This window comes from Nuphar pumila, chromosome 8 (assembly GCF_984573655.1).
Source record: "Nuphar pumila chromosome 8, dmNupPumi1.hap1.1, whole genome shotgun sequence".
Taxonomy (NCBI): Eukaryota; Viridiplantae; Streptophyta; class Magnoliopsida; order Nymphaeales; family Nymphaeaceae; genus Nuphar; species Nuphar pumila.
In genome coordinates this window covers 28,769,211-28,796,516 of record NC_143256.1, presented here as the reverse complement: position 1 = coordinate 28,796,516, position 27,306 = coordinate 28,769,211, and the positions used below count along the sequence as shown (strand labels likewise).

Here is a 27,306-nt window from a genome sequence, read left to right as displayed (position 1 = left end):
TGTTTACATAAACTCATACGAGTCTCCTCACCACTTAATTTGGTGAGAACATCTTCAAGAGAGGGAGGAGTAAATGAGGATAGAAGTGATGACCTTATTTGCTCAAATTCCGGTCTCAACCCATTCAAAAAATTGAAGAAACGATCTTGTTCAAGTTGCTTGTGGCGGAGTTCAATTGCCTCTCCACTCCATTTTGGTTCAAGCATAGAGAGCTCATCCCAAATAGAGGAAAGATTGACAAAATATTCCCTAATAGACATTTCACCTTGAGTAACCGTACTGTTCATTAGAAACAGTTTTTCTCTTATTCATTTTTTTCTCTTTTTATTTAAAGTCTTTTTTGTAAAGAGCATGAGCTCTATGGTCAAAAGGCCATAGTCATTAGGGGTCCTCAACGGTCACATTTGTGACCATTGGGAGCTCCCAACGACTCTATCGGGAGCTCCCCAATAGAGCCCTATGCTCTCCCTTTGTGTATAAATTGGGGTTGAACCCCTCTTTTGTATAAAATGCTTCTCTTATGTATTTATGCGCAATAAAGATAAATATTTTTTATATTTTGTGTTTTTCTATTTAGTTCCTTAATGTTTTATATGTACTTAGTGCATTAGTTGTTGCCCCTTGTTGGCTATTGTTTTGTTGAATAGTGGACTTGTGCTTGTGTACATTGTGTACGTGATCTTGTAAGCCTTTAGTGGCATTGGTTTGTGCTTATGCACTTTTGTGATCATGATCTTCTAAAGCCCTTAATGACATTGTTTTTGTATTTTCTGCTATTTCATTACACATTACAGACAGCTGCACTCACAAACATACAATTATATATTAGGTGATCTTAAGTCTGGTGGATTTTCTAAAACCAAGAGGTGCTGACAAGAGAAACTCAAATTGATTCACACAAATAGCTTGTTTATTTCTTACTGACAAATCTAAGGTTCAAATAGGTCAACATGTTCACATGATGGGAATCCTAACTTTTAAATGTCAACCGATATCCTCTTAGAGAATTGAATAAATTCAATAATGGATAATGAGAACATGTCTACTGCATGTAACCCAATATCAATTGTGGAAACACAGTAGCCTATGAAGTATTGAGCAAGGAGGAAGGTGTGAATTCGTCTGATGAACTACATAGCAAAATCTATATGTTAACAGTCCACAACTTCACCTACCAATGAATTTGCAAATGACTGAAAATTTTGCAGTGTACCAAATCGTGTTGAATATTTGTCTGAGTTATGGGAAATGCTTTTGTTTTCTGTTTCTTACTAAATGTTAAAATAGAACAAAAGACAAGCAATAGTTTGTTTCTCAATGCTTTTTTTCCTGATGCTGTGACCTGGGACAACTAGGTCTTTGGTGACCCAGACGCTGCTGACATGGTGTTTACTAGTGGAGCTGATATCTTGGCCATTGGAATTAATGTTACACATCAGGTTGTTTTGACAGGTAAAGAATTTAATGTTATATATTGTTTTGTACCAATAACATTGTTCCAGCTTGCATAATCATAATTTAAGGAGCCTGTTTTGATTCATGTATCTTAGTTTATACTTCTTGTTTGTTGTTCCTAATGTCAGTGATGATGTTTAAGCAGATCTGGTATCATATTCTTTCAGATTGTAGATGCAAGAATTCTTGGAAACAAATAAAATGCTGATTCTTTCTAAAATTGTAACATCTGCCTTCTTTTCAATATAAAAGTTCTAATTTTAAATGTACACCTGATTGCTTTATAGTTTTGGTTTTGTAATCTTTTGTTTGATGGTTTTTGTAATAGTGGTATGGTTTTGTAACCTCAATTGGGTAGCACTGTATGAACCCATGGAGCTTCATTCTTTGTAACTTTCGAACCATTGAATTGAACTTGATACTTTTGGAGACTTGTTAGGCTAGTTCTTAGAACTAGAGGGTCTCTGACCCAATAGGCTATAGATTAGCCTAGCCAGCTAGGCCTTCGATTGAGCCCTTGCCTTAGCCAATCGGCTTGGCAAGTGGATTTTGGTGCACACCGGCGAGTGGGCAGCTAAGGCGCATCACTTAAGAAGGGAGAACTGAAGCAACAACATTCCCAATGCCATCCTACGCGTTGGAACCACACTTTGGGCGCTCCATCGGCACATAGGTGAGTGCTCTAGCTGATCTAGTGTTGTTCTTCTCCATTTCAACCGTGCGAATTGCCGGATCTCCCCCTTATCACCCCCTTCTATGTATTTCTGGTGCATTGGACACACATATGCCACGATTTGAATGTGCCATGGAGAATCTGCACCAAGCATGCTCGGTTGGCTCGGTTGGCACCATACTTGTGCGACTAATTGTGGCCATTCTTGAGTGACTGCAGCCTTGGTGACTTCTTTAGTAAATCCCAGCATCTTGAGGAGGTTCTTGTGTTACGACAATGAAGCCGTACATGGTACTTCAAGTACAAGGTTTTGATGATGAACAAGTGAATCAACTGCATTTCAGCTAAGGCAATGAAGAAAGATGACAAGAATTGAAGAATTCGATGAAGAATCTTTGAAGACTAGTGTGCAAATGTAAAATTCATTAGATGTCTCAGATTCTTGTAAGAGCCTTACTTAGAGTACATATTTCGATTACATTTCACCTAAAAAGTCTTTAGAAAAACTTTTCTAAAAGAACCCTTCATGAAAATCATTTTAGAAAACTCTTTACTTAATTTTTCATGTTTATTAGTCGACCAATAGACTCACCAGTCGACAAACCTTTTCGCGCCAAATTTTCTAAGCAAAAATGTAATTTTTGTAAAATTAGTCGACCAAAGGTTTTATCAGTCGACCGGACAGAATGTCTGTTTTCTGAAAAATTTAGCAGCAGTCGACTGAAGGTTTTATCAGTCGACCGGATAGAACGTATGTTTTTAGAAAAATTTAGCAGCAGTCGACTGAAAGATTTTTCAGTCTACTGATGATATTATCAGTCGACTAACTTTTTCTTTAGTCGACTAAGTTTCAAAACTTCAGATTTCAAACGGTTATGATAAACACATTAGTCGACCGACGATAACTGTCAGTCTGCTAATATTTGATTTCAGTCGACTAACTACTATTCCAGTCGACTAAATTTGCCATTTTTCTGTAACTTTTAAAAAGCGTGTCTTTTCATTTTTCAAACATTTTGATCGTTCAAAATGAACTGTTTTGACACCCTTTCATACCCTCAACGTATGAAATCTTTCAACTATAAATATGAGTGCATTCCACACTCAAAAATATCGAATCATATTAAATTACTTGAATTACAAAGATTGAATTCTTTGCTTTTCACTCCTATTTATTCAAGTATTCGTTTTCTCACTCACTTGATGAGTATTTCAACAACCTCAAAAGCTAATTGTATTCCATTTGCATTCATAAGAAGGGCTCGTAGGTTGATTGTAAATTGATTATTTCATTTTTCTGTAAAGGGAAATGACTCCTTGGTTTAAAGGAGTTGTTTGCTTTCAGTAGGTCTGTTACTGAAAGTGGGACCAAATTTGGTTTGTATGATCTTGTAGTTACATAAGATTGATAGTGGAAATCTCAAGCGGGTTTTGCTTGGAGACTGGATGTAGGTCTGAAAGACCGAACCAGGATAAATTCTTGTGTTCTTTGTGTGATTGCTTTACGAATTTCAAAATCCGTCATAATTTCAAAGACGATATTTAAAAGCACTATTCACCCCCTCTAGTGCTTGTTGCCTCGATCTTACTGCACTTTCATTTGATATCAGAGCAGGTTAGCTATATTTTGATTTGACCATCATCTAGCATGACAACATCATCTCAACACAAAGAAGGATGCTCCTCTGTTCGTCCTCCTCTCTTCGACGGAACAAAATATGGATACTAGAAAGTGAGAATGACAATATTCTTACAATCCATGGATCTTGAAATGTGGAGAGTTGTTTCAGAAAAGTACCAAATGTTATCAACTGATTTCAGCCAATGGACCGACGAAGAAAAGAAGACTGCTTCGCTCAATGCTAAAGCTATGAATGCGCTGTATTGTGCCGTTGACACGGTAGAGTTCAATCGTATCTCTCAATGCTCTACAGTAAATGAAATCTGACATACTCTTCTTGTTACTCATGAAGGTACGTCGAAGGTAAAAGAATCTAAGATTGCATCTTTGGTTCATAAATTCGAATTATTTAAAATGAAGCAAAATGAGTCTATATCGGATATGGTAACAAAAATGACCGATATTACTAATACTCTCAAATCTCTTGAAAAAGAATATTCGCAAGTGGATTTAGTTAGAAAAGTCCTGGGGTGTTTAACTCCTGAATGAGAGAGAAAGACCACAACCATAGAGGAAGCCAATGATTTAAATAACCTTTCTCTTGAAGATTTAGTTGGTAATTTGCTGACATATGAAGTTCAATTTCAAGATAGACAAGAAGAAGAACCCAAAAAGAAATCTCTTGCTTTCTAGGCCACTTCTGACTCTAAAGATTCAGAAGAAGATTAAGATATTGCCCTCATCACAAGGCAATTCAAAAGATTCATCAAAAAAGAAAGATTCTTCCAAAAAGCTGGACACATCAAGAAAGATTGTCCTTTTCTCAAAATCAAGACTAAGGACCAATTCAAGAAGAAAAAAGACATTTCAAGCAAGTTGGGATGATAGTGACTCCTCTTTCGATAAAGAATCTAATGAAGAAGTCGTCAATATGTGCTTTGTAGCACAAGAAGACTCGGTAAGTCAATTTGAGTATGATGATTTATTAGAATCATTTAATGATTTATATGCTAAATTTAAGAGTCTAAGTTCTAAAAACAAAGAGTTAAAAACTGAAAATTCAACTCTTGACTCTCAAAACAAAGTGTTACTTCAAGAGATAGAAGATCTCAAGAAGGAAAACTCTTGTCAAGCATCTGAGATAAAAGAAATTGGAATAAGAACCAATATCTTACAAGAAGAAATAACAAGTCTAAAAGAAAAATCAAATGATATTTTTTCTATAGTGACCAAGTTCACTAGTGGACAAAAAAATCTAGAAAGACTTCTTGGTTCTCAAAGATGCTCGGTTAATAAAACCGGATTGAGATATAGTTTCTTTAATACTCAAAATAGACCAAACTATGTGGTGAAGAATCAAAGACAAAATTCTCAACCATTTGTTCAAAGAACTAAATTCTCTAGTTATAATAGAAATGCATCTAATCATGGTACTTATAATGCTTATAAGCCTATACATGATTACTCTAGAAATGCTAAATCTTTTTATAGAAAGAATATTTATTCTCAAAGAAAACCAAAATCCAAATGGATATGAGTTCCTAAGACTAACTCTCATGGACCAAAAAATAGAAAGGGGTCAAATGCTTTGTCTTCTAATTTTGTTGCAGGTATACAAAATAAAGAGCAAATGGATCTTGGACAACGGTTGTTCCAAACATATGACTGGAAGGCCAGAGTTATTTTCCACCCTCCAAAGTAAGGATGGAGGAACCGTCACCTTTGGTGACAATAACAAGGGAAAAGTAATCGGTATTGGTAATATTGGTAATCCAAAATTTCTCTTGATAGAAAATGTTCTTTTAGTAGATAGTTTAATGCATAATTTGTTATCCATTAGTCAATTATGTGATAAAGGTTTTCATGTTTCTTTTGAACATGATTTATGCTTAATTTCTTATTTTCAATCTAAAAAGATCATTTTTAAAAGTAAAAGAAGGAATAATGTGTATGAACTTTATCTAAATGAGTTACCCACTTTTAATGAAAAATGTCTTATTGTTTGAAATGAAATTCAATGGTTATGACACAAGTTAAATTTAAATTAATTTTTAAATTATCCAAGAATGATCTTGTTAGAGGCCTACCTAGAATACCATATAAGAAGGACCACTTATGTGATGCTTGCCAAATGGGTAAACAAATCAAGAGTTCTTTTAAAGCAAAAGACATAATTTCAACAAAACGTTCTCTTGAACTTTTACATTTAGATCTATTTGGACCATCTAGAATTCAAAGTTTGAATGGTAGCAAGTATGCTTTTGTTATAGTAGATGATTATTCTCGATTTACTTGGGTGATTTTTCTAAAAAGCAAAAATGATGTTTTTTTTTTCTGAATTTTCTAAACTTTGTAGAAGAATTACAAATGAAAAATCTACATCTATTATTACAATTCGTAGTGATCATGGTGGTGAATTTGAAAATGACTCTTTTCTAAAGTTTTGTGATTTACATGGTATATCTCATAACTTTGCTTTTCGTAGAGCGGCTCCACAAAATGAAGTTGAAAGAAAGAATAGAACTTTGCAAGAATGTGCTAGAACCATGCTTCAAGATAAAAATTTACCAAAATACTTTTGGGCTGAAGCAGTGAATACAACATGTTATGTTTTAAACAGTGTTCTTATTAGACCAATCTTATATAGAACATGTTTTGAATTGTATTATGATCGTATACCAAAGATCTCATATTTCAAAATTTTTGGTAGTAAATGCTTCTTGTTAAATACCAAAGATAATCTTAATAAGTTTGATTCAAAATCAGACGAAGCAATATTTCTTGGATATTCTTCTAGAAGTAAAGCTTATCGTGTTTTTAATAAAAGAACATCTTGCATTGAAGAATTTTTACATGTTGCATTTGATGAGAATTATGAACATGTTATAACTCTAAGCGAAGAAGAAGAAGTTATACTTCAAGAAGAACCTTTGATAGAGAGCACTTTTCAAGAAAATGTTTCTCTTCCACCGATTTGGAAAGAAGTTCCTAATCATCCACATGAGCAAATTATTGGAGAAATAAAGAGTGGTGTCCAAACTAGAAGGCAATTGCAATATATTGCAAATATTGCTTTCATATCTAAAATAGAACCAAAGAATATCAATGAGGCTTGTGATGATGAATTTTGACTTTTGGCCATATCTGAAGAACTTAACCGATTTACTAGGAATGATGTATGAGATCTAGTTGATAGACCAAAGGATCATCCGGTAATTGAAACAAGATGGGTCTTACGAAATAAGCTAGACGAAAATGGCGAAGTCATTCGAAACAAAGAAAGGCTAGTAGCACAAGGCTATAATCAAGAAGAAGGCATAAATTTTGATGAAACCTATGCACCAGTGGCTCGATTGGAATCAATTCGAAGGATGCTTGCTTTTGCTAGTTACATGAATTTTAAGTTATATCAAATTGATGTTAAGAGTGCATTCTTAAATGAACACATCAATGCAGAAGTTTATGTAGAGCAACCTCCAGGCTTTGAAAATGAGAAATATCCAGAAAAAGTCTTCAAATTAAAAAGAGCTTTGTACAGACTCAAACAAGCACCAAGAGCGTGGTATGAAAGACTACAAATTTTTTTAGAACAATCTGGTTTTTTCATTGGTCGGGTAAACTCCACTTTGTTTATTAAAAATCTTAATTCAGATATTCTTATTATGCAAATTTATGTTGATGACATAATATTTGGTTCTACTAATGATTCTCTTTGTAAAGAATTTGCTAAAGCTATGTAGGAAGAATTTGAAATAAGCTTGATGGGCGAATTGAACTACTTCCTTGGATTTCAAATAAAGCAAACTGAAGAAGGAATCTTCATCAACCAGGCTAAGTATACAAAAGAACTTCTTAAGAGATTTGGGATGAACTCATCAAAATCAAGAAGAAATCCATGAGCACAACTACTCTTGACAAAGATGAAAATAATAAAAATATAGATACTAAGCTCTACAGAGGTATAATCGGATCTCTATTATACTTAACTGCTAGTCAACCTGATATAATGTTTAGTGTGTGTATGTGTGCTAGATTTCAAGCTAATCCGAAGGAATCTCACTTAACTGCAGTAAAACAAATTCTTCGATACTTGAAAGATACTTCAGATTTTGGTTTGTTTTACCCAAAATCATCTTCCTTCGATTTAGTTTCATATAGTGATGCAGATTTTGCAGGAAGCAGATCTGATCGCAAGAGTACTAGTGGAACTTGCCATTTCTTAGGACATTCCTTAGTCTCTTGGTTTAGTAAAAAGCAAAATTCAGTGTCACTCTCAACAACTGAAGCGGAATATATAGCGGCTAGTTTAGCGTGTTCACAAGTACTATGGATGAAACAAACCTTAAAACATTTTGCTTTGAATTACTCCACAATAACTATCTATTGTGATAACACTAGTGCTATAAATATTTCGAAAAATCCTGTTCAGCACTTAAGAACTAAGTATATTGAAGTAAGACATCATTTCTTACGGGATCATGTTTTAAAAAGAGATATTTCGTTAAATTTTATACCCACTAATGAACAACATGCCGATATCTTCACTAAACCACTTAAAAATAAAGATTTTATGAGAATTAGGAGAGAACTAGGCATTTGCTCATTTTTAGATTTATAAATTTTTTGAAAGTTTTTGAAAAATCTCAAAATCAGATTTTTAGTCGACCGATAAAATTCTAGTCGACTGATGTTTTTTTTTAAATTTTAACTGAAGGGACCCAATACCCCTTGGATTTATTTTAAAAAGGGGCAATCGTTTTTTTAAAGTTTTAAAAGGACCCGATACCCCTTCATTTTTTTTATCGCACCGTTTTGTTTTTACGCCCGTGTGTTTTCTCCTCTTCTTTAGTAAAGCACTCTCTCTCCTCTATCTCTTCCAAAAACCCTAGGAGTGCCGGACGAACTCCTCCTCGCCGGAATCCTCTTGCCGTGACAGAGTGCTTCTTCAGCAATCGACGCTTGCGACAACATCTTCTCACCTGCCGTCATCCACTGCGTCACCTCTTGTTTCTGTAGCAGACAAATTCCTCCTCGTCGAAACCCTCCTGCCGTGACTAAGGAGTTTCTCTTAAAAGTGCTCAGTCAATGTGAATATCGAGAAGAAGGAGCGCAGGAAGGGAGGAGAGAGAAGAGGGAATTCTTGGAATCGGCAGCCACACTCTCTTTTTCTGTGTGTCTACACTAATCATCATTAGGGTAAATAGGTTACAGATCCTTTTTACAATGACGGGATTACCCCTAGTTAGTAATGAACATTACATTATAACATAGCATACACGTGGCCTATATGGATATGGATCCTTTACTGGATCTATATCCGATCTGGATTCTAATACCCTCCCTCAAGTTGTGCATGGGATTGGACCATGTGCAGCTTGTTCTTCAGATACCAAAAGCGGTTACTTGTGAGACCTTTGGTGAACATATCAGCAACTTGGTCTTCTGAAGGCACATAAACCGGTTCAATCTCTTTATCTGTTACCTTTTGTCTGATGAAGTGTTGGTCAATCTCAATATATTTGGTCCGACCGTGATGAACAGGATTGAACGCAATTTGTATTGCACTTCTATTGTCATACATGAGGACTGAACTTGAGATACTCTCTCCCATCTCTGTAAGGAGATGCCTAATCCAGGTTACTTCTGCTGTGGTAGCTGCCATAGATCTATATTCTCCCTCTGTGTTAGATCTTGCCACAACTTTCTGTTTTCTGCTACTCCATGAGATAAGATTACTTCCAATGAAAACACAATATCCTGAAACAGACCTCCTTTCATCTGGGTCCCCTGCCCAGTCTGCATCTGTATAGGCCAATATGTCATGTTTTGGTGTTGCCCATGAAGATGGAGCATACTTGAGTCCATCACCCACCGTGCCTTTTAGATATCGGAGAATACGTTTGACGACATCCATATGACCGATCTTTGGTTCATGCATAAACTGAGATACTTGATTTACAGAATATACAATGTCTGGTCTAGTAAAGGTAAGATACTGTAACATGCCCACTAAGCTGCGATATTTGCTGGCATCAGTATATAATTCGCCATCACAAATGCTGAGTTTTTGATTGATAACACTGGGTGTAGGCACAGGTTTGCAATCTGTCATTCCTGCTTTGGCCAAAAGATCAGGAGTGTATTTGTGCTGAGTTAATGACATTTCTCCATCCTGTTTGTCTACCTCGACACCAAGAAAATATCTTAGCCTCCCAAGATCTTTCATCTTGAATCGCATACTCAACAAACTTTTGATTTGCTGAATGTGCTCTGGAGCATTACCAGTGACCATTATATCATCAACATATATAAGTAAGAAAACCACAGTGGTTCTATCCTTGTATATAAACAAAGAATGATCTAGTTGGGAACGAATAAAACCGTGGTTTTGAATCTCTGATGAGAAGCTTTCAAACCATGACCTGGAGGCTTGCTTTAAACCATACAATGCTATGGTTAATTTGCATACATATTCTCTTGGGTCTCCTTCTGCATAACCTTGAGGTTGTTCCATATAGACCTCTTCCTTTAAATCCCCATGAAGAAAAACATTTTTAACATCAAGCTGACTAAGGCTCCACCCATGTTCAATGGCCAAGCCAAGGATAATACGAATGGTGCCCATTTTCACTACTGGGCTGAAGGTCTCATCATAGTCTTCACCATATTCTTGGGTGAAACCTTTGGCAACAAGATGTGCCTTGTATCGTTCAATGCTCCCATCCGGTTTGTATTTAATCTTATACACCCATTTTGAGCCAACAACATTTTTATCTGGGGGGCGACCAACTATCTCTCATGTTCGACACTCATGAAGTGCCTCTATCTCCTCATTCATTGCCTCAATCCATTTGTGAGATTGAACAACTTGACAAAAACCAGGTGGTTCCTCATGTTTTTCAATCTTAGATAGAAAGACCTGAAAGTCCATAGAGAAATTATCATAGCTTACCCATTTTTCAATTGGATGCCTTATCCTGCTTGATCTTCTTGGTGCCTCCCTATTACTGGGTAATGTCATGTGTTCTCCAACAGGGGCATCTGTTTGCTCTCTAGGTCTTCTAGTGTAGACATTCCCTTTGTATCTCTGACAGTCTATTTCCGATACCTTATCTGAAATTGTCTCATCATGTATGTTTTCAGGAGCCAAAGTGGTACATTCAGCAGCATGTGAAATAAGTTCAGCACTAAGCCATGGATCATACCAATTATCAGCCATATCACCATGTTCACGATCATTGCTGGCTTTATCTTCCAGAAAGCTATTTTCATCAAAGACAACATTTCTGGAAATTTTGATCTTCTTATTGATAGGGTCATAACACCTGTACCCCTTGTGTTCATCTGCATAACCTACAAATTGGCATATGGAGGCTTTGTCTTGAAATTTGTTTCTCATGGATTTGTCAACATGGACATAACATGTGCATCCAAATACTCGTAACTCATCATAATTAGGCTGTATTCCAAAAAGAACATAATAGGGAGACTGATTTTCATGGATAGGCATAGGGAGCCGATTTATCACATGAGTGGCAGTGTGAAAGGCTTCTGTCCAAAGGTTAATGGGCACATTACAATCATGCATCATACTCATTGCACTTTCAACAATATGTCTGTGTTTACGTTCAACAATTCCATTTTGTTGTAGGGTATACAGGCAAGAAACTCTACGATGTATCCCATTATCTTGGAGGAAATCTAAAAACTCTTTAGAGGAGTACTCACCACCTCCATTACATTAGAGAATTTGAATATTTTGGGAGAATTGATTTTTAACATAGGCATGAAAATGACGAAAAATAAGAAAGACCTCTGATTTGTGTTTCATGAAGAATATCCAGGTAAAACGAGAAAAGCTATCAATAAAGGATACATAATATTTACTTCCAGAAGACGAAGGATTGGGAGCTGGACCCCAAACATCAGAACATATTATCTTAAAAGGAATAGAAGCTCTTTTATTTATTTGATGAAAAGGAAGTACATGACTCTTGCAAACTTGACAACTGGGACACATTTTATTCTTTAATGAAAATGAAACAGACTTTGGAAGAAAACCATTGGACACTAACTTTTCAATAAAGACTTGACTACAATGACCAAGACGAGAATGCCAGAGATCTGACTTATTACATTTGGATAAACTTAGCACATTTTCAGAGACATGATCAGACTTGAGCTTCAAGATACTGGAGGCTGGATCTTCATTAAAGACATACATGTTTCCGCGTCGCTCTCCTTTAGCGAACATCTCCTTCGTTTGAAGATCCTTGACAAAGACAGAAGTAGGAGTAAATTCCACAGATGAATTGGTAGAATCAACAAGTTTAGATACAGAGACAATGTTTTTCTTTATATTTGGTGCATGAACAACATTAGATAAAGGAATAGATGACTCAGACAAAGGAATTAGAACATTGCCTATGTTTGATATAGGGTGGTGAGTCCCATCTCCAGTTACAATATTAGATTTTCCAAAATAGGGAACCAAAGTAGAGAATTTACCTGCATTCCCAGTAACATGAGTCGCTGCCCCTGAGTCTACATACCATATTCCATCATCATTCTGCTTCAGGTTCAGGTTAGCCATAGCAGACAAGAGAAGATCCTTAGCATCATAACTGACACGAAAGGTACCTGTAGTTTCTGGTGTAGCAATGTTTCTATTATTCTGTGCTCTGTTTCGATTTTGTGGATTGAACCAACAGTTGGCTTTGATGTGGCCCCGTTTATTACACTAATAGCATGTGGGAACATTCCTTGAAAAGCTGGCTGTGAAATTTAGTGTAGGTAGTAATCCACGTCCACACTGGATGGCAGATCCCCTGCCTCTACCACGTCCTCCACGTGCACGATCAACTATCATCCCTGTGGCAAGAACCTCATGTGTAGGTGATTGTCCAACTGAAACATCAGACATGTTCTTCAGAGTCATTTCGTACTGAAGGAGTTTGGCACGTAGTTCCTCAAAACTGAGTAATGTAGGTAAGCACAATAAAGAGGTTACAAGGACATGATATTCTGAACCCAGAGCATTCAGTGTCTGTTGCACCTTTTCTTTATCTGATACTGGACATCCAACCATGGCTAGCTGGTCTGTAATGCTTTTGACTTGATTTAAGAATTCAATAATGCTCATTGCCCCCTTTCTTAACATTTGAAATTCACGTTTGAGAAACAGTACTTTAGCCTCTGATATCTGAGAATATGTCTGAGCTAAAACCTCCCACAAGAGTTTGGAGTGCAGTCATCAGGAATGGAAATCAATATCTCTTGTGATAGTGTGGAAGTGATGTATGCAACAAGTGCCTGATCGCGCTTCATCCAAGAAACAAATGCAGGATTACGAATAGTACTCGGTAATCCTCCATCTTCTTTGGCTTCGGCTATGATAAATTCTGCAGGCATTGGAGTAGAGCCATCCAAGTGGCCTGAAAGGTCTTAACTTCGAATAAAAGGAACAATTTGTCTCTTCCAAGTCAAATAATTGTTGGTGTTTAGCTTTTCAGAAACTAGCTGTCCCAGAAAGCTAGAGGAAAGGCCTTGATTAACTGAGGTATCCATTCGCAGTCTTTGTGCAAGTGAATGAGAAGAATTCGGCTGCTGTTGGAGAACATGAGCTGCTGCTGTTGGAGAACACGAGGTGCTGTTGGAGATGTATTGAATCACGAACAACAAGAAATAGGAAGAATCAACCTACTGTTGGAGAACACGAGATGCCGTTGTTGGAGAACACGAGCTGCTGTTGGAGATGGGCTCGGTTGAAAAAAAAACTTGTTTGATACAGACTTGACTTGTCTGTGATCACGGCAGAAGAGGAAAAATGGCAGGCATGGCTGAAGGTGGAGCAGGCGTGATAGGTTGAGGAATGGGCCCTTTCACGTTCCCTGATGAAGGAACATACTGGATTTTGGGTGGAGAAGGTACGGTCAGACTCGGTTCTGGGTTGTGGGTGGAGATCGGCAGATCATAACAGAGAAAATAGGCTTCACGTTCTTTGATGGAGGTCACTCTTACGCCCAGATCAACGGCTGCTCTGATACCATCTTAAAAGTGCTCAGTCAATGTGAATATCGAGAAGAAGGAGCGCAGGAAGGGAGGAGAGAGAAGAGGGAATTCTTGGAATCGGTAGCCACACTCTCTTTTTCTGTGTGTCTACACTAATCATCATTAGGGTAAATAGGTTACAGATCCTTTTTACAATGACGGGATTACCCCTAGTTAGTAATGAACATTACATTATAACAGAGCATACACGTGGCCTATATGGATATGGATCCTTTACTGGATCTATATCCGATCTGGATTCTAATAGTTTCTACAGCAATGCCAAATGACATCCTTACAGTGTTGAAAAGCCAAACATTTACTGTGTCTCAACCAGCTCTTCTCTGAGATCTCATCGTTTTCTGTAGCAGCCAAATACTCTACAACCTCTTTCTTAAAACCCTTAAAAAAATTGATTGATATTCCTCCTCCAGCATATTGCCTTCACTGCTTGTTTTGGCCACTAACAGAGACCTTGATCGAAGAAGGCACACTGTCAGCATCGCACAAAGTGATTCTGCAACATTGGTTATCCTCTGACGCCAGACGACATTTTCTTCCCACCGGACGTCATTGGAAAGCCGACATCAATAGCGATTCTCTTTGACAGGTGAATCTGTTTCGTTCTTAACAACCATGCCTCGTCAAAAAACAACATCCACACAAGGTTCCCCTCCATCTACATTACAAGCACGTCATGGATTTTCTCTTAGACTACTCAGAAATCCTCTTTTATATGATACTTTTGGATCGATTTCTGCGCTTCCTATTTTACCAGGCCGAAATGTTCTGTTTCACCTATTTTCTCGCTACAAAATCAGAGAATTATTCACAGGCATTTCACACCTTTTTGACGCTGGTGCAGACCTCCTTCATTATCCTTTATTGATCCATTTGTTTTACACTAATTTACAAATTGATCATGAAACTGGATTTTTTCCTCTCTTGTTCGTAATGTTGAAATTGAGTTTGATTCTAAACTTCTTGGACAAATCCTAGATATTCTACCTTCAGAAACTCTTTTCAATACTATTGAACTTAATGATGAAAGAATTTTTGAACAAATTCTTCTTCCGGGTGCACCTCATTGTCCTCCTTTCAAGAATACCAATCTTCAAACTCGCGCTCGCATTGATGGACGAATTCTTGCCCACAATGTTCTACCTAAAACTGGATCTTTTGATTACTATTCCACAGATCTCTCTATGACTCTTTACGTCTTATTTGGAAATATTTTTGTAAATTGGGCCAACATGTATTTTACTACGTTGTGGAAACAAAAACCCTTTCTTCCATATGGATGTCTTCTTACCCGTATTTTCAGATATTTCAAAGTACCCCTAACCAATGAAAAATATATTGAACAAAAGGAGTTCTTTGATCAAACTATTTTTAAACGAATGAAAATCAAATATCTACCTCCTTTAAATTTTGATCAAACTGAACCCTCTGAACCATCACCATCTCCTGTGACACCTTTATCTCAAGTAAAACAAAAGAAAGTCTCTACTAGTCAAGACAATGATGAAATTTTGCAACGAATTGAAGCTTTGGAGCTACATCAACATACTTTTCGTGAAGATGTAACTCAACAACTTTCGTCAATTCAGAATGATATTGCTGAACTTAAGGAGATGATCAAGCAACACTTCTCTTGAACTTTGTTTACTGTTATTACTGAACTTTGATACGTTTTGGGTTGTAATATTTTGAACTTGAATTTGCATTTTGCTTATGCTATGTCTGCACTTACTCTTTTTTATTATGACAAAGGGGGGGAAAAAGAACAAGATACATGGAAATTGAAATTGGAGAAAAAGAACAAGACACATGGAAATTGCATATTCCATCATGACATGGAAATTGCATCATGTGAAAGCATTGAAAATTGCATTCATGAAAAAGTTTTAGAAATGCATGAAGTAATGATGGAAATGCAAAACAATCAATATGTGATATATGTGCTTTGATTGTGCTAACTTCTTATGTTTTGCAGCATATTGATAGGGGGAGTAAAATCTCCATCTATGCATCTAAATGCTCCATCTTTGACTAGTTTATCATCATAAAAAAGGAGGAGATTGTTACGACAATGAAGCCGTACACGGTACTTCAAGTACAATGTTTTGATGATGAGCAAGTGAATCAACTGCATTTCAGCTAAGGCAATGAAGAAAGATGACAAGAATTGAAGAATTCAATGAAGAATCTTTGAAGACTAGTGTGCAAATGTAAAATTCATTAAATGTCTTAGATTCTTGTAAGAGCCTTACTTAGAGTACATATTTTGATTGCATTTCACCTAAAAAGTCTTTAGAAAAACTTTTCTAAAAGAACCCTTCATGAAAATCATTTTAGAAAACTCTTTACTTAATTTTTCATGTTTATTAATCGACCAATAGACTCACTAGTCGACCAACCTTTTCGCACCAAATTTTCTAAGCAAAAATGTAATTTTTGTAAAATTAGTCGACCAAAGGTTTTATCAGTCGACCGGACAGAATGTCTGTTTTCTGGAAAACTTAGCAGCAGTCGACTGAAGGTTTTATCAGTCGACCGAACAGAACGTATGTTTTCAGAAAAATTTAGCGGCAGTCGACTGAAAGATTTTTCAGTCTACTGATGATATTATCAGTCGACTAACTTTTTCTTTAGTCGACTAAGTTTCAAAACTTCAGATTTTCAAACGGCTATGATAAGCACATTAGTCGACCGACGATAACTGTCTGTCTGCTAATATTTGATTTCAGTCGACTAACTACTATTCCAGTCGACTAAATTTGTCGTTTTTCTGTAACTTTTAAAAGGCGTGTTTTTTCATTTTTCAAACGTTTTGATCGTTCAAAATGGATTATTTTGATACCCTTTCATACCCTCAACGTATGAAATCTTCAACTATAAATATGAGTGCATTCCACACTAAAAAATATCGAATCATATTAAATTACTTGAATTACAAAGATTGAATTTTTTGCTTTTCACTCCTATTCATTCAAGTATTCGTTTTCTCACTCACTTGATATTTTCACTCTAGTTTTTCACTCAAATTCTTTTAAGAGACAGTGAATTCGTGAGTTGAGTATTTCAACAACCTCAAAAGCCAATTGCATTCCACTTGCATTCATAAGAAGGGCTCGTAGGTTGATTGTAAGTTGATTATTTCATTTTTCTGTAAAAGGAAATGACTCCTTGGTTTAAAGGAGTTGTTTGCTTTCAGTAGGTTTGTTACTGAAAGTGGGATCGGATTTGGTTTGTATGATCTTGTAGTTATACAAGGTTGATAGTGGAAATCTCAAGCGGGTTTTGCTTGGGGACTGAATGTAGGTCTGAAAGACCGAACCATGATAAATTCTTGTGTTCTTTGTGTGATTGCTTTACGAATTTCAAAATCCGTCATAATTCCAAAGGCGATATTTAAAAGCACTATTCACCCCCCCTCTAGTGCTCGTTGCCTCGATCCTACTGCGCTTTCATCTTAGACGTGTGTACGAGCATCAACGCGAAGACCACTTCCGCTAGCTCTAAGTTATGCATGGGATAATTCTTCTCGTGCACTTTTAGCTGCCAAGAAGCGTACGTGATGACCTTTTTGTACTGCATAAGAACAGAGCCTAGTCCAGTCCCTGAAGCATCGCTGTACACAACGAATCCACCCGCCACAAAATTCAACGTCAAAACCGAGGTTGTCGTCAACCTCCTCTTTAGCTTTCTTCACACCGAGGTGACCACTCAAACTTCATCGCCTTCTGCAATAGCCGAGTGGCAGCTATACGCAAGAAGTCTTGGATGAATCGACGATAATAACCCGCCAATCCCAAGAAACTCCTGATGTCAGACATTGTCTTCGGCTGCTCTCATGACAGAACGACCTCCACCTTGGCTAGATCGACTTCAACGCCCTTTGCAGAGATCACATGGCCAAAAAACATCACTCTATCAAGTCATAACTCACACTTTGAGAACTTAGCATAAAACTGATGTTCTCTTGGTGCTCCTCCACGCTCTCCGAGTAGATAAGAATGTCATCAATGAACATGATGACAAAAGAATTCAACCACAAACTAAAGACCCGATTCATGAGGTCCATAAACGCTGCAGGGGCATTAGTGAGTCCAAAGGACATCACCAGAAACTCATAATGCCCGTACCTGGACCTGAATGCGGTCTTCAGAATATCCTCTACCCTGATCCGCAACTGATAATACCCAGAACGAAAGTCGATCTTCGGGAACACCTTTGCCTTCTTTAGCTGATCGAACAAGTCATCGATCCTAGGCAATGTGTACTTGTTCTTCACCGTTACCTACTTCAGCATGCGGTAATCAATATAAAGATGTATCGAACCATCCTTCTTCTTGACAAAGAGGACCGGTTTACCCTAGGGAGATACACTCGGCCTAATAAAGCCTTTGTCAAGAATCTCCTGCAACTGCTTTTTTAGCTCCACTAACTCCGTAGGTGCCATGCAATACGGTGCTCGAGAAACAGGTGTCGTACCAGGCACTAACTCGATCGAGAACTAGATCTCTCTATGCGGTGGCAATTCCGGCAAGTCCTCAGAAAAGACATCCGGGAACTCACGAACAATGTCTAACTGCTCCAAGGGTGTCGACTGACTGTTCTGCATGGACACACTGACCAAGAGCACCATACAACCCTGCTTGTGGTACTTGGAGATCTTCAATGCAAAGACAATCTTCACCTCGCTCGCTGATCTAGTCGAATGAAATAACAGTGCAGACAAATCGGGACACTCCAAAATGACTTTCTTGCCCTGACATTGAAGGGTAGCATTATGCTTGGACAACCAGTCCATACCCAGAATGACATCATAAAAAGTCATATCTAGTATAACCAAGTCGGCAGACAACTCATGCCCTTCAATCACCACACAAACTATAGGAAAATACTTTCCGTAAGAAGAGGATACACTCATAGGTGACAACACATCGAGAGCCTTCTTAAGGCTAGATAGAACTAAATCAAGTAAACTCGCAAACAACGAGAATATAAAGCTGTGAGTAGCACCATAATCAAACATAACACGCGCATAATGATCGACAACTAAAAAGATACCTTCGATCAGATCAGTTTGATCACCCTGCGTGGCTATTGTAGCAGCGTAAACTCATCCGTTGGTCTTACGCTGACCCTGCTGCTGCTGAGGCCTATGCTGCTGCTGCGGTGCCTGCTGTTGCTGTCCTTCTTGAGTCGTCTGCCTGTTCGGACAGTAAGTCACAACGTGCCCAGGCTGCTGTCACAGGTAGCAGACTCCTTTGAACATCGGACAAAAGCCCGAAGGATGGTTCTTGTTGCACCGTCGGCACACAAGTGGGGCCTTCCCCTGCTGGGCTCCCTGCTGCCCCCCCGCTAAGTTCGCTACCTCTTACCCCCATGCGTCTTGCTGCTCGCAGGTGGGTTCTTCCTCGCTCCGCCTGCAGAACCACCTCCATTGCCACCTCTTCGCTGCGACTCATCCCTGAACCGCTCCTACTCCTTGTGCAGGACCGTCACAAACTCTATCGCATCGCTGAGGGTGGTAGGTCGACTAATCATCACGCAGACTCTAAGTCCGTCCTTAAGCTTGCGAACGTATTTGCTCGCCCTCGCCTTGTCATCTGCAAAAAAGTTTGGGCAATACCACTCTAGCCTCCTGAATTTGGTGGTATAGTCTACCAAACTCATACCCCCCTGAGTCAGCTCAAGGAACCTCTGCTGCATCCTTTCCAGTGCATAGGAGGGAAAGTACGCGTACAAAAACTCTTCTCTGAAAACCTCCCAAGGAATCACGTCCACTCCATCGTACTTCACCGTTCGCAGGGTATCCCACAACTTCTTGGCATCACCCTTAAAACAGTACGTGCTAAAAGCGGTCTTCCCGTCCTCGGGGACAGGTAGGACATCGAATGTCTGCTCAGTCTCTTCGACCCAACTCTCGGCTGCCTCTGAGTCGGCCTTCCCTGCGAAAGTGGGCGGATCCAACTTCAGGAACCTCTCGTAAGTAACTGTGTCGGGGTTCGGAGCGACCTCGGTCGGATAGACACAAGTACTTGCCTGCACAGCCTGCGTCGTCACCGTCTTGGTTAGAGTGGACGGAATTCATCATGAAATCCCTCTGCTCTTGCCAATCCGCGGGAGTACCAGAAGAAGTCGAAGCACGGTTGTGGCGATACATCTAAAACATGAAAATTTTGCAAGGTTATACCCTGATCAATCCTACCCTCTTATGATTGATCCCGTACATTTATAATAAATACAATTACACAAGCACATCACAATTTCTTAATTCATATTACAAAAATTAAGAATTAAACCATGAATACATAAGGAATTCACGTACTTTTTCATAGCCTTACCAGTGAAGGAGACTACTCTGGAGCACGAGGCATGACTTATTAACATTCTTGGACAGGTCTCAATTACCAAAAGAAACCTTTGGTACAAAAAGATGATAGAATATAAGATTTTGTGGTGGGCTCTGATACCAAACCTGTAACGACCTCAACTCGTACCAATGAAAAAGTGACAATTTTTTTTTTAAAACAAGTGTGGAAACATTTCTAAAAACCTGGAACCATTACAGTTAAACACAACCACCACCACAAGGGATCTTATACTCATCTTAGACATAAGAAAATAAAATGTAATTAAAGAAACAAGAAGAGCCACGCTGTCTAAAGGTATCTGCCAAACAATCGTTTACTTCCCTCGTAGCTCATCTCAAAGCAGGTCGCCTCACTGGGCATCTGAGGCTGCGAAAAACACAAAAGTAGGGGTGTCAGAATCCAAAGAATTCTGTGTACGAATCTCTCTAATGAAACAAATAAGTAAAAATAATATAAATAAGATTCATATAATATTTTAGAAGGATGCTATTGTAACAAATTCATAACTCAATTAACTATTTATGCAATAGGGCACAATTATTAAGCATGAGAGAATAGTTAATAGACAACAGAGACCACAAATTAAGCAATAAAAACATTTAACATATATTAGGGAATAAATATCATGCACTCCCCAATAAATCACAATTAAGAGAATAAGTAAATATCATGATCTAATACATAATAGGAATATGCATGATTTCAGTGCACATGCATGAATAAATTATTATCTTTTATCAAAGTTTTCTTTGCATATGCATGTCCCTATTAAATGCACACAATTTAAGTTCCTCTTTTTAATTACCGTTGCCCGCAGATATTCCAAACAGTTAAAATTCTCGAGGTCAAGTAGGGTTCCCAGAGTAACTTAACACACAAGTTGTATTTTATTACTGTATTCTAAACTTAGCCCTCGACCGAAACAACCTTCAGAACATTAGACATCTGAATCTAATGTCGGGACACCAGGGACATTCAAATCTACAAGTACCACTTTCTTGATATACCAAAACAACAACTGTGTCTACACACCACCCTCTTAGGAGAAGAATCTCAATATCAGGTTTAAGGGCAACAACAATGCACACAGAGTTTTAGTATCCTCACGGTTCCCCAAAACTGCAATATCCAAGATTTTCACACTATAAAAGGAAAGTCAAGGAAACGTAGATTACACTATTCTTTAATTTCTTTTATCTTGTTACTAATTCATCTCTTTTAATTTGCAATTTAACATGCAGAATTAATAACACAAATTTGCACATCCACATGCGAAACTCTTCACGGGACCACAACCCATGGCAAAATAGAGCAGTGCAGTTAGAACCATAATATCACATTTGATTTTGTAATGCATAAAACAATTAAAACAAAGAGCAATACATGCTCAAGTCTCACTAGGCCTATGATGATCCATTTTGATCATCGATGCATTCATATGCAAAAATCATAAATATCATGCCACAATGTATTCCTTTTTAAATGCTTCTTAATGCACATTCATATATGCAAATTTTAGAGATGTGCATGAAACAATAATATTTATATGCATGCGCATGAGTTCACGCCTTCATATCAAATGCATGCTTTTATTCAATTCATATATTCATGACAAATGCATGCTTTCATTTATGAATCACTTCACTTAAAACCTGCGAACACTCGTGCAATTATTTACATGCAACAACATATCAATTTTACGTATGCTCATGCATAAGAAAACAACCTTATATTAACACTTTAACTCAGTATAGAATATCCTGTTTAAGCACGTGAACATTTATGCGATTACCTATGTGCAAAACACATTGATTTTAAGAATGCACGTGCACATATTGATTAAGCATGATATACTAATGTGCAAGCATGCGAAATTTCGTTCTGTTACATGCATAAAGCCAAGCCCAGTTTGATTAACAAATCTGAATTTTTGTGGATCAGACTGAATCTCTATTCAAGCTCGAATTGGTAACAACAATATGAATAAACTGGAAAAATTTGGTCAAGTATCCAATCTGAAATTTTTTTTATATATATATATATATATATATATATATATATATATATATATATATATATATATTTTAAAAGCATTGGGCCTGCCCAACCGAGCCCACTCGGCTGGGTTCAGCGGGCTCGATAGGCCTGTCGAGGCCTAGCTGAATAGGGTCAGGACTGGCTGGGCCTGACCAGCTGAACTGATTCGGCTGGTCTGCCGACTAGACCACAAAAACCCGGTCTAGCAGGGGGGCTGCCGGACCCGCCAATAGGCTGGGCCTGGTGGGCCGAGGCCTCAGCTGGGTTTCCAGGCAGCCCAGCTAAAAAAAAAACTTACATTTTTTTTTTCTTTTTGGTTACCATTCAAATCCCTGCATATAGCCTTTAAATCCGCAGTAATACAAAATTCCTGAATTTCCACCAAAAGCAATAGAGACAAGCAGGTAGACCAAATTTGGATGAAGATATAGATTTAAAATCTATAAACACAGCATGAACCCACCTTACTAAACATGCATATCAGTACAAGTTTATATATGAACTCAAAAGTCTGATCCAAACAACAGGGGATCCTGCTCATAACCATCAGGATTAACTTTGATTAGGGATAGACAATCCACGTGGATCTGACCTCTAAATGGATTCTTTGGCTTAGATCAAGAATCCAACGTGAATACAGTCGAAACAGGAAAAATACAGACTCATGGTTTGCTTAGTTTAAACAAAATTTATTCACAACAACGACCCTTAAAAGAAATCCATTTTTTTTTTCTTGCCCAAACATTTTTCCTGAACACACCAGTCGATCCTTGGGTTAATCCAAGAATAGTCTGATGAAACCCAACAAGAAAAGTCGTTTTCTTTTTTTTTTTCTTATGTACGAACCTGACTTACCCCATAAAATCAGTTATTGCGTTCAGTCCGAAAAATCTAATCACAAACCTCCAATGAAATCGATGCATGCATAAATCAATACTTTACGTGCTCTTTTAACAAAAGATCAATGCAAGAGCACAAACAAACAAAAAATCTGACGTATCAACTTATGCACATAATCTATTCATGCTATTGAAATCCAAACCAGAAAGAAAACATATAAGGCATACCCTTTATTTTATTTTTTTCTTAAACTCCATGACCGATTCGATCATGCTCAGTTCCCCTTTCGATCATTTTAAGAGAAGAACCCATATTAGAGTAAATATCTAGATTTACTCTTTTCCCATGGATTTTCACTAAAATATTGCATGAAAATCCAATTTATATTCAATTTTTCACTTGAATCAAGAGAGGAAACTCGTACCTTGACCGTAAATCGAAAAGAAAACAAGAATGATGGTGAAAAACGTCGGACGATCGAAGAAAGAGCCTCCTTCCTTTTCCTCTCTTTCTCTCTTTTTCCTTCTCTTTCGCTTTTTCTTATTTTTTTGAGGGTTATATAGGCTTTAAAGGGGGTGATGCCCCCCCTCTCCAGTCCATCTAGAAGGGGCTGGAGAGAGAAAACTCTCCCCTTATATGGACTCCTTTCTCTCTTGGGTTTTTTGAAAATTTTGGACTCTTAAAATTGACTTTTCAAAATTTTATTTCAAATGGACTCCAAGTCTCTCAAACCTTCTTAGATCCTTCTAGATGTGTTTAAGGGCTCTACTAAGAGTCCTAAACAATTGTCAAATTAAATTTTTGGAATTAAATTAATTAATATTAAATAATAAATAAATTTTCAGAAGCTTCCAAAAATTACCAAATTAACTTGGGAGGCTTTTTAACATTAATTTACTTCAATTTAAAGGTCTCTAATGAATTTAAAGTTAGAAAAAAATGTTGGGCATGGATTTGGATATGGATCCGGATCTAAGATTTAAATCCATATCAAAAATCCAAATGGGTCTTGAGCTGGATCAATACCAGATTAATATGGGTCTTGGATAGAGTCCAGATCCATATTAATTTGGTTCAAATCCATCAAATCCAAATCCGGATCCGAACCGACAAACTGCTCCTTTTTTTTTAAAATACGATTTTCGGGCCAACCGTAGCCCGAATCAAGGAAAATAAAATATCGTTACGTTCAAAATTTCGAGACACATCCAACAATATAAAACTCGAATTTCGCTTCTGAAATTCGATCGAAAATAACCCAAATTTTGCTTGAATTTAAAGGTCGAAAATAAAACTTTTTCTCACATTTTTGAGTGGCTCGTTTAGGCCTTGAAAATGAGACTTGGGCCAAGCCCAGACTCCATCGGCCTAACATTGAGAATGTACCAATTTTTCTTCTATACTTGGCCAAATTTTCGAAAATCTCAAATTTAACTAAGTGTAAAAATACACGATATTACAGGGGCAGACAATCTTCTCAAAGATCGCATCATGGTTAAAACCAGAATGGTCATGCTGATATAGCAGAAAAGCAAAAATATGTGTCTGTGCAGTCTCTTTTTTGTGTTTTTGTTCATTTATGGATATTGATTATTCTTAAGTTTTTATAAGAGCATACATATAATTTACTAGTGAGCCATAAACAGCTGCTCCTATAATGCTTACAAGATATTCATATTTGAGGCTTACTCAAAAGAATGCTGCAAGCCATATTGTACATCTGGCCTGGTTATGCAATGTAATGCATGATGTACTCCTCACCTCTGAAAGGATGCATGTGTAGTTGTTGATGTTGACATTGGATGCCTCAGGATGCTTGAAATACAGATTAGAAAGATGTGGTCTCGTCTTTATCAACTCAAGCTTGTTTACATTTTACATGTTTTAATGGTTACAATATCATGACAATTTCTTTTTCAATGTTAATGGTGCACAATCATTCTTTCACTTTTCCTGAAATGATATTTGTATCTCAATTATTCTATTTGATACTCATCCAGTACAATCCTGTGTTAGTTTAGTTGCTTTAAGCATTCTATTTAAGGGCATTTGCATGTTTTGTTTGTGCAATTATCTGTTCAGTATATATGCTGCAATAGATATGGTTGTTTTTAGGTATACACTATTTGGTCTATTGTATCTACCACTTTAGGCTGATTCTTTCAATTTTAACCAATTGGTTGTGGTCAATGGGTAATAATAGCTCTCTCTCTCTCTCTCTCTGTACACACACACACACACACACACACACACACACACATATATATATATATATATATATATATATATATATATATATATATAGAGAGAGAGAGAGAGAGAGAGAGAGAGAGAGAGAGAGAGAGTCAATGGGTAATAATAGCTCTCTCTCTCTCTTTGTACACACACACACACACACACACACACACACATATATATATATATATATATATATATAGAGAGAGAGAGAGAGAGAGAGAGAGAGAGAGCTGGGCAACCCGTAGGTGCACAGCTACCTGCGCAATTACGCTGGCCGTCCATCACAGGGCGTGATGGATGGCTACAAAAAAATGCGAAAAGGGGGAAAAATGCGCAATTGCGTGTTTTTGCCCATTTAAAGGCAGTTTTTGACCGTCACTAAAGGTCCCAGCAGAAACTGGGGCCTTTAGCAGCTGTCATGATGGGACCTTTAGCGGCGGTCAAAAAACTGCTGCTAAAAAGCTTTTAGCGTTTTTTAGTGTTTTTTGCACTGGCCGTCCAATTGCGCAGGTAGTTGCGCACCTACCACTTTATATATATATATATATATATATATATATATATATATATATATATATATATATATATATATATATATATATATATATATGGAAAGTAGTTTGTGGTTACACTGATATTTTATTGGGCTGTAAGTTCTTTGGAAATGTCATTGCAGTGTGATTCCCTTTGAGTTTTCTGTATTAGGTCTTCACTTAAGATTTTATGCTCCAATTCAGAAGCAGACAGGGAGGAGCTTGCAATGTGTAAGGGAAGATGTGCTCAATTTCTAAGCAAAATTTTGGATCTCTATTATGCCTATCATCATGAGGCATATAGAACGCAAGGTGGGGGAGTAAAATTGTTCATTGAAATCACCATCTTCCTCTGATTTTCTAAGGAACATATTTGTGCAGGTGTATATCTTCATGATCCAACTGCACTAGTTGCAGCCATTGATCCTGCATTGCTTACCTATGTGGAGGGTGTAGTAAGAGTGCAAACTACTGGCATCACGAGGGGCCTTACAGTATTTGATAACACCAAGAAAAGGTCAGTTCTTTGTTGCTTTCACTTTAATGCTTGTGAAAATTTTCAAGAATGTCACTTGAGTTTGATCAATTTGTCCAAACTTTCATGGCTTGTATTGGTTAGGTTGGTGTTCATAATTGGCTATTAAAGCTTCGGGCATGCAAAAAAATGAAACTTGTATGATCAGTTCTGTACAAGAAAATATTAATGGACAAACTTAAAGAAAACTAAGAAGAGAACATATGAAATGATTTATTCCGAAGTATCAACTTCATCTTTGTTGGTCAGATTTCCATTCCTTCATTTGTTTTGTTTGGCAAACTGACAAAATTGCTATTTGATCTAGGTATGGTGAAACATCACCTTGGTGTAACCGGCCTAAGGTGAAGGTGGCCGTCACTGTCGATGCCCAAGCAGTACTGAAGTTGGTGAAGGAGCGGCTCATGAACTCTTGATATCAGGTCAACAGCCGTGGGCAGCTGGGATCATTGAATGTTGGGTGTTAGTGCCAACATGCAATTGCCCATTGACAGACACCTTGAATGGCATGACTTCATGATCTGAGCCGTAAAATTGTTTATTTGCAACATTAATTTGCAATAAGGTGTCATAATTAAATTGTCATAAATCATGTGTTTAAGTTTCAAGACATTTTGAGCTGCCACTTGTTCCTTTTTCTATTTCCAGAGTTGCGCCAACTTTTGTTTGTTATATTCTTTTGTGCTGGTTGTTGAACCAGGGTGTTTGTGTTCCGAGTTCCGTGCTAAGCAAATAAGTGAAAGGTGTGCCCGCAAAACGTGAATAATATGTATGATTCACTTTTCAATGGCACAACTTTCTCGTGTAATTCTGGTTCAAACCTTGCAAACATTCCCTTAAGGCCCATTTGTTTCACTCATTCTCGTATGAAAATGGGTGGTTTTTTGTGTGAAACCACTCATTTTCTCACCAAGATTAAACATACATGCCATAAACTC

At 37.4% G+C, this 27,306-nt stretch overlaps 1 protein-coding gene across 3 annotated transcripts in view; it reads left to right on the top strand.

The window, feature by feature from the left end:
- Window positions 1-27,007, top strand: part of URH2 (uridine-ribohydrolase 2) — a 68,085-nt gene extending 41,078 nt beyond the window's left edge. For 2 of the 3 annotated variants that reach the window (XM_090016123.1, XM_090016122.1), the window contains 4 exons: window positions 1,356-1,452; window positions 26,038-26,145; window positions 26,215-26,350; window positions 26,676-27,007. In XM_090016123.1, coding sequence (XP_089872249.1) covers window positions 1,356-1,452; window positions 26,038-26,145; window positions 26,215-26,350; window positions 26,676-26,784 — 450 coding nt within the window. In that variant the 3' untranslated portion in view covers window positions 26,785-27,007. The remainder of the gene's footprint in view (window positions 1-1,355; window positions 1,453-26,037; window positions 26,146-26,214; window positions 26,351-26,675) is intronic. The other variant, XM_090016124.1, reaches the window with a different exon arrangement.
- The last annotated feature ends 299 nt before the right edge of the window (window positions 27,008-27,306 follow it).